At 37.8% G+C, this 19,585-nt stretch overlaps 4 protein-coding genes and 1 non-coding gene across 5 annotated transcripts; 3 read left to right on the top strand and 2 right to left on the bottom strand.

Moving 5' to 3' along the window:
• Window positions 1-612: 612 nt before the first annotated feature.
• TRNAL-AAG (transfer RNA leucine (anticodon AAG)) lies at window positions 613-693 on the top strand. The gene has a single exon. It is a non-coding gene; the product is annotated as a tRNA-Leu (tRNA).
• Window positions 694-3,150: 2,457 nt separating this feature from the next.
• On the top strand, window positions 3,151-3,937 carry LOC137711612 (zinc finger protein SHOOT GRAVITROPISM 5-like). The gene has a single exon (XM_068450868.1). The coding sequence runs from the start codon at window positions 3,201-3,203 to the stop codon at window positions 3,711-3,713; it is 513 nt and encodes a 170-aa protein (XP_068306969.1). The 5' UTR covers window positions 3,151-3,200; the 3' UTR covers window positions 3,714-3,937.
• Window positions 3,938-9,032: 5,095 nt separating this feature from the next.
• On the top strand, window positions 9,033-13,913 carry LOC137711170 (TITAN-like protein). Its single transcript, XM_068450378.1, has 7 exons — window positions 9,033-9,492; window positions 9,686-9,810; window positions 9,975-10,295; window positions 10,430-10,506; window positions 10,611-10,665; window positions 10,897-11,324; window positions 11,843-13,913. Exons 1-7 carry the CDS (start codon window positions 9,209-9,211, stop codon window positions 11,861-11,863), a joined length of 1,311 nt encoding a protein of 436 aa, XP_068306479.1. The 5' UTR covers window positions 9,033-9,208; the 3' UTR covers window positions 11,864-13,913.
• Window positions 12,658-13,596, bottom strand: LOC137710136 (arabinogalactan O-methyltransferase 2-like). Its single transcript, XM_068449087.1, has one exon. The coding sequence runs from the start codon at window positions 13,594-13,596 to the stop codon at window positions 12,658-12,660; it is 939 nt and encodes a 312-aa protein (XP_068305188.1).
• Window positions 13,914-14,817: 904 nt separating the features above from the next.
• LOC137711334 (nuclear transcription factor Y subunit C-1-like) lies at window positions 14,818-17,728 on the bottom strand. Its single transcript, XM_068450564.1, has 2 exons — window positions 16,848-17,728; window positions 14,818-15,028 (listed from the first exon to the last, which is right to left on the bottom strand). Exons 1-2 carry the CDS (start codon window positions 17,558-17,560, stop codon window positions 15,025-15,027), a joined length of 717 nt encoding a protein of 238 aa, XP_068306665.1. The 5' UTR covers window positions 17,561-17,728; the 3' UTR covers window positions 14,818-15,024.
• Between the last annotated feature and the right edge of the window lie 1,857 nt (window positions 17,729-19,585).

Genomic DNA, 19,585 nt, shown 5'->3' with positions numbered 1-19,585 from the left:
TTCCACTTGATTTTTATGGTGGCATCTTAGTGACAAATGAATACCAACAACCTAAGTTATTGGTGGGACTTGTCACGTCCATGATCCGATTTCACTTGCATTTCAATCACACGTTGATACACATATAATTAGTTTTTAGTTTTTTAATTTCCAATCGACAATTATTGTTCATGAGAATTGAATTTGGTACCTCATTGAATAAAATAAAAATTGAAGCGTGGCAAGATCAAATCCTCGTGTGCAATAAAATGGTTGATTAAATTGAATTTATTAGTTTCAATGAACTTTGAACACACTATAGACGTATCATCATGTATGTTGTGTAAATGTCGTCACTTTTTTTATTCATCATAAGAGGCTGTTTTTTAACTTTTGATCCTCCTTTAAAAAAAATAAATAAATAAACGTATCGTCATGTTCTTCAAGAGATTTTTTAATGTGCATAGAACACCACATGTCATTATGCAATTGGAAGAAAATTTTTTTCTAAGTGTCCCTCTAATTATATAATGATATGTGGTATTCCGGGCACAGTGAAAAATCTCCCGTTTTGCGATGATGTGCCAGTAATATTACTGTCATATATGTATCTTTCACATGTAATATCACCAAGTTGATATGGCCGAGTTGGTCTAAGGCGCCAGATTAAGGTTCTGGTCCGAAAGGGCGTGGGTTCAAATCCCACTGTCAACATTCCTTTTTGCCTTTTTGTTTGCAGCATTCCTTTTTCTACTGCATCATGTCACATGTTTGTCTATACGGAATGTGATCTAAAATTATCATGATTCATGACCTTTAAGAGTTCATTAAAATATGAATGTTTAATTTAATTTTAATTCTAAACTTTTCATCCATGAATAATATGCAAGTTTCACATTTAAATTCGTAATCTGAAACTTCAAAAAAAAAAAAAAAAAGATCAAATCAAGTTTATAGGGTTCATTGATCACATAGCCGATCATTCATTTTCCGACTCATAATTTTTGTCTTTCTAAGTAGATATGTCATAAGAAGCAAAATAAGAATCTAAACATCATGGAATCTAGGTAAATAACCGACACAGTTGAATCCTACATGTTTACTACAATAACTATAATTTTTTACCTCCATGCGTATTAAGACATGAGTATTGAAATTATTCCAATTTCACACGTTTCTTGTGTTAGTGCATATCAAATATAAAAAAAAACTTGAGTTTTCACATTTAAATTTGTAATGCAATACTTGAAAAATCAAGAATCAAATCACCTATGATTAGTTGATAGCATATTCATTCCTTTTTTCTCCTTTTTAATTTACAATTTATATCGTTTCAAGTAAATAAACATGCCGAACTCAAAAATTGTATCGGCCAGCAAGTTAAAAGAATTTGATGCGCACAATGTTCCTCTTTTATTAAACAGCAAATTTCATTTGATGAATTGATAATATACCAAACGTTTTGTTATTAACGTGTTATTAAAGTTACCAACCGCACGTTATAAAGTACATACGTCAAATCCAAAGAAGTACTAAACTCAAGCAAAGTTGTGCGTTCAACTGCGTACCCACCATTTTTTCGGTGAACCTCCCAATCACACGATGTCACAGTAAGGGAGGTCTGTTAGGGGGGACCCGGTGATCCAACGGTTCAAGTGGCAGGATCAGAGACCCAATCATGGTCCTCATCTCACAGTTCACACTTTGAGGGTGAGCCCATCCCCACGTGCCAATCTGCCCGAAGCGTGAGCTGCCGAGATAGAAAGTGGGTCGCTTTTTTGGAACAAGAGGGCCGACAACCTTGGGCCTACCAATAAAGCTTATAAATCCACGTCCAAAAAAACAAATTTTAAAAAATTATGAGGAGAAAAAAAAGCCCATCTCAAAACCGAAACGCACGTGAGATTGTAATTATTACACGCCCTTTCCTCCTCGTCCTTGAATTGCAATCCTTTTCGGATTTTTGTATCTAGAAACAACGAATTTAGAAATTCAGATTATTCATTTTAAATTGCGTTGTTTTTATTAATGCATTTTGCGTGTTCATCGCGTACGGATTAAGAATCCAAGTCTTTCTTTTTTTCTCTTCAGTAGTCCAAATCTCTAAATTCTCATACTTCAAACACAGAAATTCAAAGAGGATCTCGACTACTCATCTCTCCCAAAAAGAAAAGTCAAAGAGATTAAATATTAAGAATAAAGGGGGAAAAAGGAAAAACCACTCCATATAAGTCCACATGAACACATAAAAAAGGCAAATCATACCCCAATTACGTTATCCGTTAGTTTTTTCATAGGGTTTGGGTCTTCTATAACGGACATTGGGATTCACGTTGTTCAAATCTTTCTAAAATTGTGTAAATTCACCAATATACCCTTCTACTTAAGAATAGGACGTTTAAAACTCATGTGAGTAACGTTTTCTTACCCCATATATATTTTTTTAGTAAATTGGGGGTCAAAAGACCGAAGAAAAACAACTACTATTGACAAAACGGGTTTGAGGAAACCCAACTGCATCCTCAAAGATCAATGTATCCACAAGAGGAGGAGGCACATAAATTTCATAAAGACCAATGTCAAACTCAGGGCCTAATTCTATCATTAGCCACCTTATCATTTTCACGATAAACATGTGAAAGTGAGCTAATTCAATTCCTCCGCAATAACTCCCAGCAAGCAGTAATGAGATGAGTTTGACAAAAAGATGGATTGACCAGTAAACATTTCTTGGATATATGTAAAGACTGTTTGACCATAAAACATTTATCAAACTATATGCAAATGAAGGTTATAAATGTCTAAGGCGGATATTATAATATAACATGTGAGACAGTTTGACAAGGGAAGATTTCTCAAATTATATGTTAAATATCCTCGTTATCTATCTTCATCACCCGTTATGCCTTTTTTTATTCTTTGATTGATTAATCTCCTTGACTTCTCTTTTAAATAATTAATTTTGAAATAATATAACATGTGAGACTGTTTGACAATAAATAGGCGACTCTCTTGATTAGTATTTTTGACTTTCTAGATTAAGTTCCATTATCCCTTTGAATAATCCACAAATTAACATTAAACATGGGCATGATGGTAATTTGGGTTTGCTTGAGTTGCGTGTATATATAGGGCACACAAGTTTTGGAATATCGCACAAGCTATTTTGCATCAGTCATATCTCTACTCAAAACCTTTCATTTGCTTCTTTTTTATCTCCAATGGATGGAGATGATCAAAAGGAGTTGCAGCTCCTCCCGTCTCCTCACTTTATGACATCTCGGCCGTCGGGTTCTTCAGTAAGATATCATCGATCAAAGTCAGCGGTGCAGGAAGGGCCTAATAATTCCCAGCTTGACCTACAATTATCAATCAGTGTAAGGCCAGCCAAACCTTCTTCCTCGGATCATTACGTCTTCGCAAATCCAAACACTTCCGAGTTTGATGCCTTGAATCCCAAGGCAGCCGGCCGCGTGGAGTCTTTGAAATGGCAGGCGGCGGAGCAAATCAGACTGGCGGCAATGGAGAAGGCCTACGCGGAGCGAGTGAGGGAGCTGACGAGGAGAGAGATGGAGTTGGCTCAGTCGGAGTTTGCGCGTGCCCGGAACGTGTGGGAGAGAGCGAGAGAGGAAGTGGAGAAGGCTGAGAGAATGAAGGAGAAGGCAATGCTTCAGATGGACTCTACGTGCATGGAGATCACTTGCCAGTCGTGCCGGCAAAGGTTTAGGCCGTAAAAAAGAAAGGGTCCGTTTGGTTCGCGGATTCAAGACGAGAGATCAAGAGAAGAAGATTTTTGTGTATTTCTTTCCTGATTGAGTATTGGATTTTGTGGAATGTTTCTTTGGAGAAAACACAAGGAAAATAATTACAAATTGATGAATACAATAAAAGTGTAACATGATGAGATTTGAACTATGTTCAGTTTTTGTGATGAAGGTGTTATGTTTAATTTGTAAAATTTAGAGTTGAACCAGCCTATGCATGTGTGTTCTAAATGTTTAATTTGTATTCCAACTGGATAAGGTTGAAGGAAAATTTTCTTTTGATACGAGGACTAATCCTCACCTCTTACTTCGCATCCTCTAGCGATCCTGAATATGGTATGCACCAGAGAGGAAAGAAAGCAAAATTTTATTTACACGAACCAAACTGGGTCAAGCTTGAAGCGCATTTTTGTTTTTGTACTAGGACAAATTCTCCCATTCTAGTTTGCACCCTCGAGTATCTCTGAAGATGTACACCGGAGAGAAAATACGGCAAAACTTTGATCACACAAACCTAATTGGAAGAAGTTTAATTAAAGCCCCATTTTATATGCTGCATAATTCTATCTGAACAATTTATGCATTAATTGACTGGGGAACTTGATTGAAAAATGTTTAATTATCTGGAGGCTACAAGATAATTTCAGCAAAAATACAGCATATATATTAATATGAAATAATTTGGAATCTGGACCCAAAAATTATGCTTCTATGAATGCCAAGGAACATAAACAAAACCAGACTTTTTAGGCTTCCATATCGAGCATGTGGACTTGGAGCAGACTGCAAAAAAATTGACTCAGTTCATCAACCATTCTCTTAATTAAAGAGAATAATTAGGATTAGGATTTTAATTAAGCTAATTGCATTTGACTGACTGAACCATCATACGTAAGATTGGCCAAGATTGCATAGAATTCAGAGCAAAGAAAAAGTATCCTCTTTTATCAGTTTCTGAGCCTTTGCAGTTATGGACTTCGCAGTATCTGAACATATACAACAAATTAGCCTGTTGGACTTGGGTAGAAATTAGAATTAGTATGACAAATTATAAAAACTACTTTTTTAACCTAACTATGATTTCTTTATGCCAGAAAACGATATTTTATGCTATATTGTTTAAGTTGATTTGGGTGCAATAAGGCAGGCACATTATCCGATGATATTCTTAAATCGCAAGCAAAACCACAAAACTAACAACCTTAGTTTGAATATTGTACATCTCTTTCTAAATGTTTGAAGAGATTTTTAAGTTCGAATATCTCACCGTTGATTGAAAAATGTAGTCGTAAGAAAACCCTAACTCCAAGATTTTTTATTTTACATGGATTAGAATATGTATATTGAAATTTGAAACCCAAGTGAAGTGAAGACAGGGAAAGATCGATCGGGCTAGGGTATGGTCAAATCTGACGTAAAAAGCGTCAAGTTTCAGAACTTGATGTCGATATAGAAAGGCAAATGGCAAATGAATCAGAACAAAAAGGGGCAAGTAATTCAGCGGCAACAAGACATTATTGCTGTGCATCCACTTGGATTCAACCTCTTAAACTTTTGTTCATGAAACCAAACACCCACTACCCATGTCTCCGATCCAACACAAAAAGGAAAGCATTTCTTGGGATAAGATCATGACTCTACGAAAAAAGCTTCAATCACAGCACTCAACAGTACTAGTGACCAAACATTCATCGATGCCTTATACGTAATGAGTCATTCCTCCTTAACTGTAAATTATTATCTGGTTGACGCTACACAAAAACATCTCATTAAAACCTCAAAAGTAAAAGTTTTGCCGACATATCGATTTATGAATGTCTTATTACATGTAAGGAGACAAGTATTTTCTCAAGCTAGCTAGCTTCGTTTGTCAGTAGCTTCTACACATAGTCAAATACAATTAATCAGGGAAGGATATATATGGTTGCCTACAATAATGCAATGACTTTGATTCTGGATGAGTTCATAAGAGCAAGAGCTAGACATAGTTTAGTGGGCACAAAGGATCACAAACTTTCAAAAACTAGGTGCTTCTGAAAAGTGCAAGGAGGCATGGGAAGGAAAACAAAGGGTAATAAAAGATTTGGCTAATTATTTCAAGACAGATCCTTTATTTGATTTTCGAATCCCAGTATAAAAAGAAAGATACACTGCCTTAACTAACTGTATGTCATCCTCTTTTTTCACTTTTTGGGTTTACTGCTTAGCTCCCCAACTGTCCTAACATTAAACTTACAAAGACAGAAATACCCACCACCCTTTCCTTGTTCACAGTTTGTCCTTTGAAAAAGATGATTCCCTAAAACAATCTTTTGGTCTGCAGATATGAGCATGGCCTAGTGGTTTCATTATCATGGCTGCTTTTTATTTTAAGTGATTTTCCTTTGCATGTTTCTATATTTACTCCTGTGAAAAGGATCAAAATCTTCACCAATGAGCAAAAGAAAGATAATATTTTAAAGAATTGAATGTACTTGTCCTATAGGAACCCAACAGTTGTTATCATGAGATGCCCTCTGCTCAAAAGTTGGAAACCAATGATGGAAGTTCATGGCTCTTGAAAGCATAAAAGTTAACAAAAATAAAATAAGGGTATTATAACTCAGTTAATTAAGAATATTCATTATTGAACTCGATATTCTGTGTTCAATGAAAGAAGTTAAGTTGAGGTTCTTTCTCAAGGTCAAGTGCCAATGAGGGGAGTAAATCAACTTTTTATAAGCCTTTATGAGGTTTCTTAACTTTCTGATATTAGAACAATTCTTCACGTCCTCATACATCGATTTCACACGTAGGTAAACTTGCTATGATACTAAGAAGAAAATTGAAGTTCCACTTCAAAGCTGATTGTCATGCAATTAGGAAAGTTGATCAACGTCTATAAGCCCTTGCAAGGTTTGTCAATCTTTACGATGTTGACAAGTCTCCAAATCCTCACATTCGACTCCTCTCTTTCTCAATACCATTTGTACCAAAAAAAATATAATTATAAAAAGTGCCTACTAATGTAGCCTAATTGATTTAAGGTCTTGTGGTAGCTAAGGTCTTTGAAATTACCACATGTTAGTTTTCGTCCTGTAATTCTCATATTAGTTTCTCTGTCGAATTTAATTGTATAGTGGTCTTTTCAAATTTGTCTCTCAACTTAACAGAAAAGTTGAAGGAATTAAACAAAATGACTATTAGTGCAACAAATGACATAATTTGAGGACGAGATAAACTATTAGTAGGTTTAAGGACGAAACAAAACTCGTGGTATATAATATATCATAGTCCCTTCCTAAATTTAGCCTTGATTTAATGTATGATGTAATAGTAAACTTTGATGATATATATACAGGCAGTACTCTGACATATGACTACCCACAGTATGGGTGATGCCTTGTCTTTGAATTTCTTATCTGCAGAAATACCAAATACTACCAAAATACGAGGGCCATCCATCAATTCTTTCAGAAGGTTGGAAGAGCAAGGGGATAAAAGATGTAGGGCATCTGCTTGTTGAACCATCAAACTAGGCCATCATGACATAACCTTAACATTTGTCTTTTCATATTGTCCACTTATGATGCATTTGATGCTCTTATTTCTGTAGAGATTTATACTTTTAACCATACATATAACTCTACATTTTACTTACTCTTACTATCTTTATTACATTAGGGTTATACTGTTGTACCATCCACACACGCGACGACTATTGATTAATATTTACGTATTGGTGCGTGGATGGTTGATATATTAGTATGAGTCATGACTTGAGAGTGTTAGACGATCGTGGAAATTAATTAATGTTCACGTATTGATGCATGGATGGTTGATATACTAGTATGAGTCACAATGCGAGAGCGTTAGACAATTATTGATTAATGTTCTCGTATTGGTGCGTGAACGGCTGATATACTAGTACGAGTCACAACTCGAGGGCATTAGACTATTATTAATTAATGTTCATGTTAATGCGTGGACGGCTGATATGCTAGTATGAGTCACAACTCGAGAGCATTAGACAATTATTAATTAATGTTCACATATTGGTGCGTGGATGGCTGATATACTAGTATGAGTCATGACTCGAGACCGTTAGACATATCAAGTGAGACGTTCTTGGTAGGACAAAGAAATCTTTTTCCAATATCTCGTAGATGAGCAAAGGGGGAACCACAGAACCCACAGATATCACAAACAAATAGACAACACATTCGTACGTTTGATATTTTTTTTGTACAAGTTCTACAGAGCATTCAAGTATTATTGTGGAGCATATAATTAACTGTTCATATGCTGTGCAGCATGACTGAATCTAAATGGAATTCAGAACCAACCATTGTCCATGTGGCACAGAATAATGTTGTAGATATTATCATAGAACCAACTTTTGGAGTTTTGAAAAGTAGTCGAATTCTCGACATGTTAAAGACTTTTAGCTGTATTTTATTTTCAACATTTTAATCACTTGCGAGGAGTTTGAGCACTGCTCAAACGTCTCAAGAGAAGTTCGAGCACTGCTCAGGAATCTCAAGAAAAGTCCGACCACTGCTCGAGCTCCCAAGAGTAGTAGTGCCTATGCTTTTACAATAACTGAGAGCTGGCAAGATGTGGGAGACATGATAGGGTGGAGTTCATAGTCACATGCATTCATTTGTTCATAGATTTGATCTGGGAATGTTAAATTTCCATAAATAATGAAACTTTTGTACACATGTTTTAACAAGTAACAAAATAGAGATAGACATTAGGTATTATTGTTGTGCAGTCAACTCAAGTCTATCATCTTCCATGAACCAAATGGAGAAAAAAAGGAGGTCACTTTTGAAGATGGGAAAGTTCAGATGATCATGGATTCATGGTGGGACTCAAATTGTTGCAGTCATACATGTGGAAATGTGATTCACACCCCATTGCATCATTGGACTGTACCGTTATCTTGATATTTCAGTTGTGTGAAAGTTTTTTTCTAAGAACATAAACGCTTGATTGATTTGAAATACCGACATTTTGATGTTCCAGTTGTGTGAGAGTTTCTCTCTAACAACTAGAAAATTTATCGTCGTGTGATTGATTTAGAATACCGTCATCTTAATGTTCCAATTACCTGAACGATGAGACTGAGTTTCTTCCCACAAAAGAGAACTTATCTTGTAAAGTTTTTCTCCACCAGTAAAATCCTCAAAATTTTGTTACCAGCAGTAATAAAAACTTTACTCGAAATTAACCAAGGAAAAAATGTTGATCACGTCGGTCCAAACGTCGTGACTAACATTTTTTCTTGCAGTAGCGATATTCGACTATGGTACGGGAAACAGCGCCGTTATCACAGACTGTGAAATCGTTAACAGAAACCGCGACTTTAGTGGCAGTTAGCGACGGTTAAACGTTTGCCTCCAAATTCCGAACAAAATAGAGGGAGGAAAGGAACGATCACAGTCGAACCCTAAACCCTAACCCTAAAACCCAATCGAAAGATGCAGGAGAAGAGGAAAGAGATCACGAAGAAGAAGAAGAAGTACGAGTTCGAGTACTGCGTGGTTTGCAAGCTCAATCACGACCAAGGTCCGAGCCACAAGTACATCCCGAACCACACCAAGTCCCTCTCCGCCTTCCTCTCTCGCTTCCAGTCCAAGCTCGCCGACGTCCGCTTCTTTCTCAAAAACCCTAGCCCTCTCCGCCCCGAACACGCCTCCCGCAATCGCCTCTGGTGCGTCTTCTGCGACTCCGATATCGACGAGCTCTATAGCTCCTTCGCCTGGTAAGATTTCTGTCCTTAATTTTCAATTAGCTGTTTAAGTTTTGTTTGTTTGCCGAGAAATCAAACGAAAGTGGTAGAAAATAGGGAGACTTGTGCAGTTTGTATAATTGGAAAAAAATTGAATCGTGCATTGTGATATATTGATATATATCACATTGGGTTTATGCTCTGTTTTTGGTTTTCTAATTGTCAGTGGTAATGCGATTAATCACCTTGCGACCGCTGAAAATCTGAAGAATTTGAAGCATTTCTTGTGGAAATACGGTGGAGGAATGGACCGCATTGATACATTTAGAATTTCGGAAAATGAACTTGCTAAGGTATATATATATATATATATATATATATATATATATATATATATATATGCTTTCAGTTTCAGTCATCATTGATGTGATTTGTTGAGAAAAGATACTAGAATAGTGACTTCTAGTCAATTTTAGAGGCAATTCATTAACGAACGGTGATTATTTTGTGTCTGCAATGGGAGAAGAAGTGTAATTCACTGAAGCTTGAAGCTGTGCCTTGTGGTGAAGGCTCTCGAGGACCGGCATTTGGACCTTCGAATGATATCCATACTGAACTGAAATATGGAATTATAGATACTTCTGAAAATAATAGTAATTCATGTTTTTCCCATGGTGTCATTCCTTTACCATATCATACAAATGAGAATCAGGTATCCCATTCAGGACTCCCTCAAGATACAAATGTTGGCTGCTTTCCGCAAGCTGTTGCTAACGTTTCTTATCATGTGGGAATACGGTCTGGTACAAATTCCATAAATTCAAACGGTTTAACAGGTATGCATGTTCAATTATGTGATGTTGATATCATATTTATTATCTGTTCGGTTTGTATTTAATAGAAGCTCCTCCCGTATGAGTAAAAGGCTTATGCGTGTTTTGTGCCCTCTGGTGCTTACTCACTCACCCAGTTAGCAGGAGTACCCAACATCCTTTGGTTTCTAATGGTAGAAAATTCTCAGCTGATGGTTACTTCGATAACGAAAGGGTAAGTTTGATCATCCACACTCTTCACTAAAAGCATCTGGTTCTTGTGATTGCATTTAAATGAATGGCTATAAAATTGGAAAACACGTGATATGTTTGGTGTAGATGAGAGAGGGGTCTCAGCATGGAAGAATGACAAAAGGGCAGAGCAGTTCTCCAGGTATCAACCTTTGATTTTTTTTTTCTTTTTCTTTTTATGTTCGTATTCTCTCTGCTTCTGTTCAGCTGATCATCCTGATGCACAATGTATGCATAACTTGAGCAATGAGCCATCAATTCTTAGGAATTGTAGCAAAACTCGTATGCATCTGTCTCGAATCTGAATGGCTTGGCGTAGGAGGTTGATATAGTATGTTCTAGCTGTGGATCCTCATTTAAGATTTCTCTTCAGGTTTTCAGAATCTCACTCAAATATTATCCTTGGGTCCTAAAGAGGCTAGTGGAAATGTGCATACTGGGGCACCTCCTCCTTGGCTTCAAGCAGATGAAGAAATTCAGTTTAGTGTTCCACTGACACCAGTTTCAGGTAGCCTTATCTCCCTGTCAAATAAGTCGGGGAAGTCCAAGAAATTGAATCCAAACCGTGTCGGAGCAGCTTGGGCAGAAAGGAGAAAGAGGGAGATGGAGATGGAGAAAAGAGGGGAAATTGTCATGAGTGACTGTGATGCCAATTGGCTCCCTAATTTTGGTAGAGTTTGGCAGTCTGGTAACCGAAAAGAGTCCAGAAAAGAATTTGAGTTGGAGAAACACAAATTACGTAAGGTTGAGATTCAGTCGGACATGCCAATTAAGATACAGCCTTACGTCAGCAAACGAATGGTGAGTTCCATGTTCCATCTTAGCTTTAAGTTTTTGGTGGATTCAAGATTTTTAAATCTAGTTTTTTTTCCGTTTTAGTAGATTTTTCTTTGAAGTAATCCCCATCCCTCATATTGGTTGAGCATATTCACTCATATACATACTTAAACCCACTTTCCACCTCATGGTTATGAGGATGAGATGTTTGGCGCGGCCCCAAAAAGAAGTTTCCACCATTGGGTCTCCAAAGGGTTTTTTTTTTTTTTTTTTTAAACAAACGATATTATCTACGCTAAGGGGGTGGGGGAGGAAACCGACCCTAAACCCAAAGGGTTTAGTTTAGTGGCTTTTATTTTATTGCTTTGGGATTATAGATTTCTGAACTTATCACAGTCCAGACCATGCAGAGAACTGACCAGAGGCTTTCATTTTAGTGTTTTTGTGAGTAAAGTTCATGAAATTTAGGCAGACACAACACCACACACTCTTCAAGATTTACCAATTCCTTAGGCACTTAATTTGTTTCCCTCTTCTTGCAGAGAACTGATGCGAGTGAATAATTTTGCCGTGATGGTTATGCAAGTTGACAGTAGCTCCAATGACAGACATGTCGGAAGAATGAATGTGCATGTTCTCTACTTTTTCCCTTGAATTTGGAGGTGTAGATCTCGTCAAATGGAGCTGGAAGTATGAAGGCAGGCAGGTAGCACACTTGTGAAATTCAACCGGAATTTGATTATTAGTCTACTGTACAAAATAGAGCTGTAAGTTCAAACGACTATGGCACTCATTTGTATCCAACTTGAATTTTTCCTGATAAAATATATTCAATGAAAATTTTGCCTCAGATCTTATGCATGTTGCAAATGAGAACAATATTTCTTTGGTGACATTAATGCCTAGATCATCTTTAATTAGTTCATGTTCAAACAGCGTAATTAGTAGAATTGATTTTGTTAGGCACTGGATATCAGAGCCTGCAAGGCCCTGCACTTGGACTGCAGATTTATCATCTGTACATTTCCGCATTCCAGTCATAGACACAGAGATTTGCACACAAATAATGATTCTTATTTGTAAAGAAAATAAAATTAATTGTTGTAAATCTTTGTCTACTAGGTCTCTGTACCCCAAGAGAAATAGAAAGAGCTCCTACTCTATTTGTGATTGAAATCTCACAATTTGAAATAACCGTCTTTCTATCTTCGATGTTGAGCTGGTTCACGAGGAACTGCTTTGGCATCCGGTTTTCCTACTTTTTACCACTGCTCTATTGAAAAAGCTTAATAATCAAAGGAGCTTGTTCTTTGTACTTATGGCTCAGGGTGACAAGCTAAATTATAAAGCTATTATGTTACTCTATCCTAATTGCTTTGGCAGGGCAAAAATTTGTAGAATTTGATTGGCTTGTGATCCTAAAGTTCCATAATCTCCCCTTGGAAGAAACTAAGTTCGCATCACACAGAAACTCCCAGGAAAACCACTTCTCGATCATTCGGTCTACATCATGCACTACCACATGCGTAATGTTTGCATTTCTTGCTATCATACTAGCAGAATAGATTGCTGACATCCTACCCGGTTCCTCTGGTGCATTCCCGCTCGGTCCATCCACCACCACCACATCCCATTTAAGCTGGTAAACTTCTTGTGGTAAAATTTTCAATGCAAGTTGACATTTTGATCGTTGAAGCAGTTTTGAGCTGGGTGCGCAGTCTGGGTGTTCCCTTGCGTGCTTGAGCAGCCTGTACGCCTCTTTTGCAGGTATCTGGTAGTCCACCTTGTAGACTCTGGTGGTGTTGGAATTTGGTTTCAGTGTGCTTATCTTCTTTTGATCATCCTCTAGAAAGACAGTGATGCCGCCTGCATTGATTGATGACAGAGACATATACTGAGGTTCAAGCCCGAATATGAGGAGGTTGCAGGGAGCTTTCTGCGAAATGAGATTCAACAGCAGTTGGTATTCCTTTTTCATGAGGCCGGAGGTGTTGGCAGAGGCGTTTGTTTCTGCACGAAACTTGGTGCATGTGGAAGAGAAAGAACATGTCTTTCCCAGAGTAGGAGGAGGAGGAGGTGTAGTTACAGCAATTCTAACGAGTCTGAGCACCGAAACGATCGAAAGGATCAAAACAAGGAAAGGAAAGAGTTTGGTTCTGGAAAAGTTCATGGCTTTAGATCCTCTCGATTGCTTGTGTCTATGAGGCTGGCACTCTTGTGCTTCTGGTGAGACAGGAGAAGAGAACCGAACCAGAGGAGTTACGATAGAGCGAAAATGAGGCACTTCTGGTGGCATTTTTTCGGGTCTCTCTTTTCTTTCACCTCCTCTGCAGCCGCTATCACACCTTGTAAGGAGATGTCCGGTGGTGGGGTATTTGATGGTTGAAGCAGTTAGGCTGAAGGACAGCGTGGTGGCTCACCGGCTGGTTGAGTGAAGACCAAGTAAAGGTTTGCTTTGGTTTCAAGGGTTTCTTTTGTTTTTTTATTAGTCAGGTGCGTGGTTGTTACATAATAAAACGCTGCGTTTTGGTATCCAGTTGCTATTTGTTTACCTCTGGAAAATGAATAACAACAATTTCTACGGGTGAGTAGTTGCTGGGCAACTTTCAATGACTTTTTTTCCACCACTTGTTAGGCTCTAACAAAGTAACAATATGACTGATGATTATTGATTTTGATGGGTTGTAGGCACCGATGTAAACGATTTGGGAAGTGATTTTCACGCATCATTTTTCTTTCATGGCACACACTCGTTCACTTTTGACATTTCAGTTGAAGAACTCAATGAAAGATCTGAAGATAGAAATAAAGATGGACGTGCATAATGAGAAAAAAAAGTGTGCGGATATCACCTCTAAAAGTTTGTATAGTACGTAACTGTATTAGTCACGACTTGAGTGCTTTGGAGTATGACGTGCGCTGAATATTCTAACCGCTAAATCTTGATTTTTATATTTTGAAATAAAGATCTAATGGTTAAGATATTCAGAGTATCCGTTACTCTATACTCATGCAGTACCCAAGAAAGTACCGTCACATAATTTAATTATTAAAAATAAAAAAAAAAATCCCTAACTGAAGAGCCGTTGAAGCATCCGACATCGAAAAGAACTAAGAACATTCAATGATTCTACCTTGAACGCTGAAAATTATGACATCCTCAAACTATTAATAATGGTAACAGAGTTTCTCCGCCTTATTGCTTTACGAATGGAAAATGACTTTCACTAGCTTCTTACGCACCCCACATTATTCCTAGTCATCAGATTCAATAAATCAAACAAAATCAACGGCCATGATTAAACATGAGTGCGTAAGTGGCTAAAAATGATGCGTGTATCATTTTCTGAGAGAGAGAGAGAGAGATTAAACATGAATGCGTAAGTGGCTAAAAATGGTGCATCTATCATTTTCTGAGAGAGAGAGAGAGAGAGAGAGAGAGAGAGAGAGAGAGAGAGCTAAAACCTAGGAGGTTTGATTAATAAGAAATGAGCCACAATGATTGGAGTTGGCAACAAGAGAGAAGATAGCCTAAATTATAGAAGACTGCACATTTAATATTACACAGCAGTGATTTTCCAACGGCTCTGGATCAATAGTCTTACCAGGTCTTTAAGTCATCCTCATAAGAAAGAACAATAATATTAATTCAGCAATTCAAAAATCATCCGCCGATCGTTCCTCCGTGCCCCCCACGCAGCAAATCATCCTCAAATTAGTCTCTTTAACTGCATACAGAAATTGGAAACACTCGGTATTAGTATTTGTTTCGAGTACAAAGTTTCGTGCTACAGCTTAGAAAGTTTCATGCTAATGGTTCAATGATCACAATTCTACGGCCAATCAGTAAGGTCACCTTTACTGATGCACCCAAGGAACTAAATTCCCTTCACAAAATGACTAGTTTGCAGAAGGAACTAAAATCCCGGAAGGAATTTAAACCGACAATAAACTCAACAGGCATTTTGAAGCATCACCGCGAAATGCAGGTTTTTTAATGCATGATCACGAAGTTTTGTAATATACAGTCCATAGCAGGTCAGCGACGTGATGGCAAAGAAAATGCAGAAGGTAGTCCGTTCGGAAGATAAATCAATCAATCGATACAAAGCAAATTGGCTTGATTTCAGTTTTTGGGATGGCAAGTACCCGTCATTTAAGTTGACTCCAGACACAGAAAACATAAAGGCAACTCTGCAAAGAAGATCATCGGACAGTATCATAGACTACTGCAATGGTTCCAGGACCACTCTTCCCCGTTACATAGAAGGTGAAAGTGTGAAACTCATAAGGAATTTGACTTGGATCATCACTATACCACGAGTAAAGGGAACATCTTTATCGTGCTAATAATTTTCCTTGTTCTCCTCAAACTCTTTTCCCCAAACAAGCAGATCCATAAATCATCAAGCCATTGAATTTGAGTACATAACCCCATAGCAACAATACCCACAGAAATACTACTTTCAAGAATTGGATGCAAATGGCAGTCTCAAGTTTCATGTTGCGTCAACTTCGATACTATAAGACCTATTACAACCTTGAGAGTAAAACTCAAATTTTAGGTTCTAAAACTACCCCAACTTGCTCCAACCCTTAGCAAGTATGAGTTTTAACCCAAAACTCATTTCTGCGGCAAATTTAGGCCAGATTCCCTTGGGTTAGTGGGGCTGGCTCACTATATATGTGTATTTTTTTTTTTAGTTTTATATTTATAAATTCATTCCCTCCAACAGCTAAGATCTAATATGATCAAATCCAATGGTAAAAAAAAGATCTAACGGTCCAAATTTAAATCCAACAGCTAAAGTAATTAAAAATAATTCTTTTATGTGTTTCATATTATTTCATAGTGTTCCACGAGTTTCATGGTGTCGGCTTAGTAACTTTTCAATATTTATCGGAATCTAAATATTTTTAAGTTTAAATGTTCATAAAATTAAATTATGAGAGTCTACTTAATTTTTTTTTTTTTTAAATGTCACTTCTATAAAACAATTATCCTAAATTCATTCTTTAATAAAATTTAACCTAGAAGAATTGGAGGACAAAAACTATTTCTGGATTAAAACCTAAATTTTATAAGTTAAAAATTTTAGGTTTTAACCGAGGGTTGGAGATGGTCTAATTAGATTATCCAATTCATCCAAGATTTCCATTTTCTTAATAAGCAATGAAATATAATCTTTGCAAACTCGAAAGTCCAAATCACACAACACTCAAATGCTTCTCTTGGAATAAAGATAAGTTATGCCTCGAAACCTATAAAATTTAGCTCCTTCAAGCAACTTCCGTAACTCCTATTCAACGCAGAAGACACTCACAAAGAAACCATTTCAAACTTCACAAATTAAGCTACACATTTCGCCTAATCACGCTAACGAAAACAGAACATAACCGAAAAGAAGCTAAATTTGTCGAAGAAGCCGTGAAACTGTCACAAACCCAGTTACTGAATACTTCAAAAGTACAATTCCCACATCAAGAATCATCAAAGTTTTTCCGAAAAGAAGCCACATTTCGATAGATAAGTACGATACACAGTACCTTTGACCGTCGAGGTTGCCCTGTCCACTGCTCCCTCCACTCCCGTACGACCCATCATCCGCCGCAGTCTGCCACACCGACTGCCACGCCTGCGACGGCGGCTGCACGCCGTAAACCCCAGCAGGGTCCACCGCAGGCCTCCCTATCATCATCCCTCCGGGGCCACCAGCCGGCTGCCCCATCGGCGGATAGTAGTACGGCACCCCACTAGCCGTCGCCCCGACCATCCCTCCGAGCCCCACCGCCTCCTCCTTGATCTCGTCGCGGGGCACTATATCCACCAAGAAATCGAATATGTCGGTGCGGGTAATGGCAGCGGCAATGTCGTTTTTCTGGAGGGTCCGGCGCTTGTTCTCCTCGGCGTGGAGCCAGGAGCGGATGGTGAGCTCGAGGATGAAGAGCTCGCAGGCTTTGGCGAAGAGGACGGGGGCCTCGGCGGAGATCATGCGGACGTCCTCGTCGGCCTTCATGATCTTCTTGATGCGGGCAAGCGGCAGCTGGTGGTTCTTGAAGTCGTTGACGCTCTCAATCTCGTGGCGCTGGTAGGTCCAGAACATCTGGAGCTGCTGCTGCTGCTGCTGGAGGAGGTGGTGGAATGGGAGGGCGGGGACGGAGGATTGGGTTGCTCCGTAAGGGGAGGATTGGGCTTGCGGTGGTTGCTGGGTCGGGGCGGCGGCGGAGGTGGGGGCGCCGGAGTTGGGGTTGGGGTCCATTGGTGGGATGGGGAGGAACCAAATGGTGGGTTTTTTTGGGGGGAGTGGGGGTGTGGGATTGAGATTTGATTTTTGGTGATTTTTGTGGTGGGGATTTAAGGATTTCAAGGGCTGGAGATGTATATCATACGAGGGGAGAGAGAGAGGAATCGAGACAGGGATTGGATATAATACAGCACTGCAGATGCTCTTTTATTGGGAGGTATTCTTGTCTTCCAATATGCTTATACCACCTAAGTATTTTTTTTCTTTTTTTTTTTGTTTTTAAATACTGCGACATAAATTAAACCAAATGACAACGGTTACAACGAGTTTTCATACACTCAAATAAATAGACCTTGTGAGCCACAATAGATAACGATCTATCCCACACATAGAAGATTATTAAAATGAAATCTAGCACTGGTAATCGTATCTGCTAAAAAATTTGCTTCTCTAACAACGTGAGTCCAAGAAATGGAAAAAAAAAAAAGGCCGCCAAACTTTTAAACGCCAAGGAACATTGGAAGATCCTAAAATGGTATCAATCACTAATTTAGAATCAACTTCCACACAAATTTTCTTAAAACCTCTACTTCTCGCCATCCAGGGAGCATCCCACAAAGCCGCATTCAGCAACAGACATTGAATTTCCCCCCAAGTATCTAGCAAAATTGCACATTACACATAGGGCAAGTAGCAACGTTGCAATATATCGCCCACCTTTTAGTGTATCGTTGTATAAAAAATTAAGTAATCATTTATCATGGTTTATTTTTTATTATATTAACTTTTTTTTTTTTTTGTAAATACAAATAAGGTATAGTTGAACATTATCAAAAGTAATCGACGAAGAGCCTTCTCTTAAGTATCCTACGGATGCAGAATATGTTGCAAAGTATACATATTTGGAGTGAATATTTTATAGTACTATTTTGTTACTTAGTACTACAGTCTAATGATATTCATCTTTATTTGTAAGTGAGAGATCTTAGGTTTGATTCTCGCCAAAGACGAATTTGAACCATATTATTGATAGTTCATTGTAAGGTGAACACACTCGTGCCAATTTGTTCGAGTTTCGTATTGACAGGTGAAAAAGAAAAGATATTTTATACAAACGTCTCGCCCATAAGAGTTTCATACACTGGAATCTTGAGCAAATACAATATAGAGGAAGAGTTATTTTGAAATGATTTTCGGTCACCAAATTTCTATTTCTGCACATTCCTGCTTATTTATGTTTGTTAAATTTTGTTGGTTTGGTCACTTCAAAAATTAAAAATGAACAAATGTGTGCTAATGGGAAAAATAATACTGCAAAAATTGCTTCCTTTGTTATTAACACTTTAAAATAGTCACCATATGCATCTATCTCTCTCTTATGCTTTCATCAGGCATAAGTGCATAATATAAGTCTGTTATAAAACTAAAAAAATTAAAAAAAAAAATAATATCGAAAATCTAAGAATTAAATCTCTTCAACCATGATGCAAAACAATCTTTTTACTTATTTAATATACATGTATCATAGATTTTGTTTTTCTTTTTTTTTTTTGTCGATAATCTACTTATATCACATATAAATCATTTTTAACTACCTATATTATAAATGTTTTTTGTCACATCCTGATCCAGGACGGATCACTGCCCGGGCCCGCTCCACCACCGTAGCACGATATTGTCCGTTTTGGGCTTACCATTCCCTCACGGTTTTGTTTTTAGGAACTCACGAGCAACTTCCCAGTGGGTCACCCATCATGGGATTGCTCTAGCCCCCTTCTCGCTTAACTTCGGAGTTCTTACGGAACCCGAAGCCAGTGAGCTCCCAAAAGGCCTCGTGTTAGGTAGAGATGAGAATATACATTTAAGGATCACTCCCCTGGGCGATGTGGGATGTCACATTTTTTACCTGTAATCAACCTATTCGGAATTAGTTATATTTAATTTATCTTAAACACATTTCGCTTGGAAAACTTTATAGTTTCTTGATATAAATATGTTGTAATTAAACTTAATTTAGAAAACAGGTTGAACCGGCTCAAT

The sequence above is a fragment of the Pyrus communis genome, chromosome 12 (genome assembly GCF_963583255.1).
Source record: "Pyrus communis chromosome 12, drPyrComm1.1, whole genome shotgun sequence".
Lineage (NCBI taxonomy): Eukaryota > Viridiplantae > Streptophyta > Magnoliopsida > Rosales > Rosaceae > Pyrus > Pyrus communis.
Note: the sequence above shows the minus strand (reverse complement) of the source record. Positions and strands in the feature narration are given on the sequence as shown.

Bases quoted from the DNA above. Each gene is read 5' to 3' on its own strand.
- LOC137711612 (XM_068450868.1), top strand. From the start codon at position 3,201: ATGGATGGAGATGATCAAAAGGAGTTGCAGCTCCTCCCGTCTCCTCAC.
- LOC137711170 (XM_068450378.1), top strand. From the start codon at position 9,209: ATGCAGGAGAAGAGGAAAGAGATCACGAAGAAGAAGAAGAAGTACGAG. The intron at 9,493-9,685 runs GTAAGATTTCTG...TCTAATTGTCAG, and splicing joins CTCTATAGCTCCTTCGCCTG to TGGTAATGCGATTAATCACC. The intron at 10,507-10,610 runs GTAAGTTTGATC...TGTTTGGTGTAG, and splicing joins GTTACTTCGATAACGAAAGG to ATGAGAGAGGGGTCTCAGCA.
- LOC137710136 (XM_068449087.1), bottom strand. From the start codon at position 13,596: ATGCCACCAGAAGTGCCTCATTTTCGCTCTATCGTAACTCCTCTGGTT.
- LOC137711334 (XM_068450564.1), bottom strand. From the start codon at position 17,560: ATGGACCCCAACCCCAACTCCGGCGCCCCCACCTCCGCCGCCGCCCCG.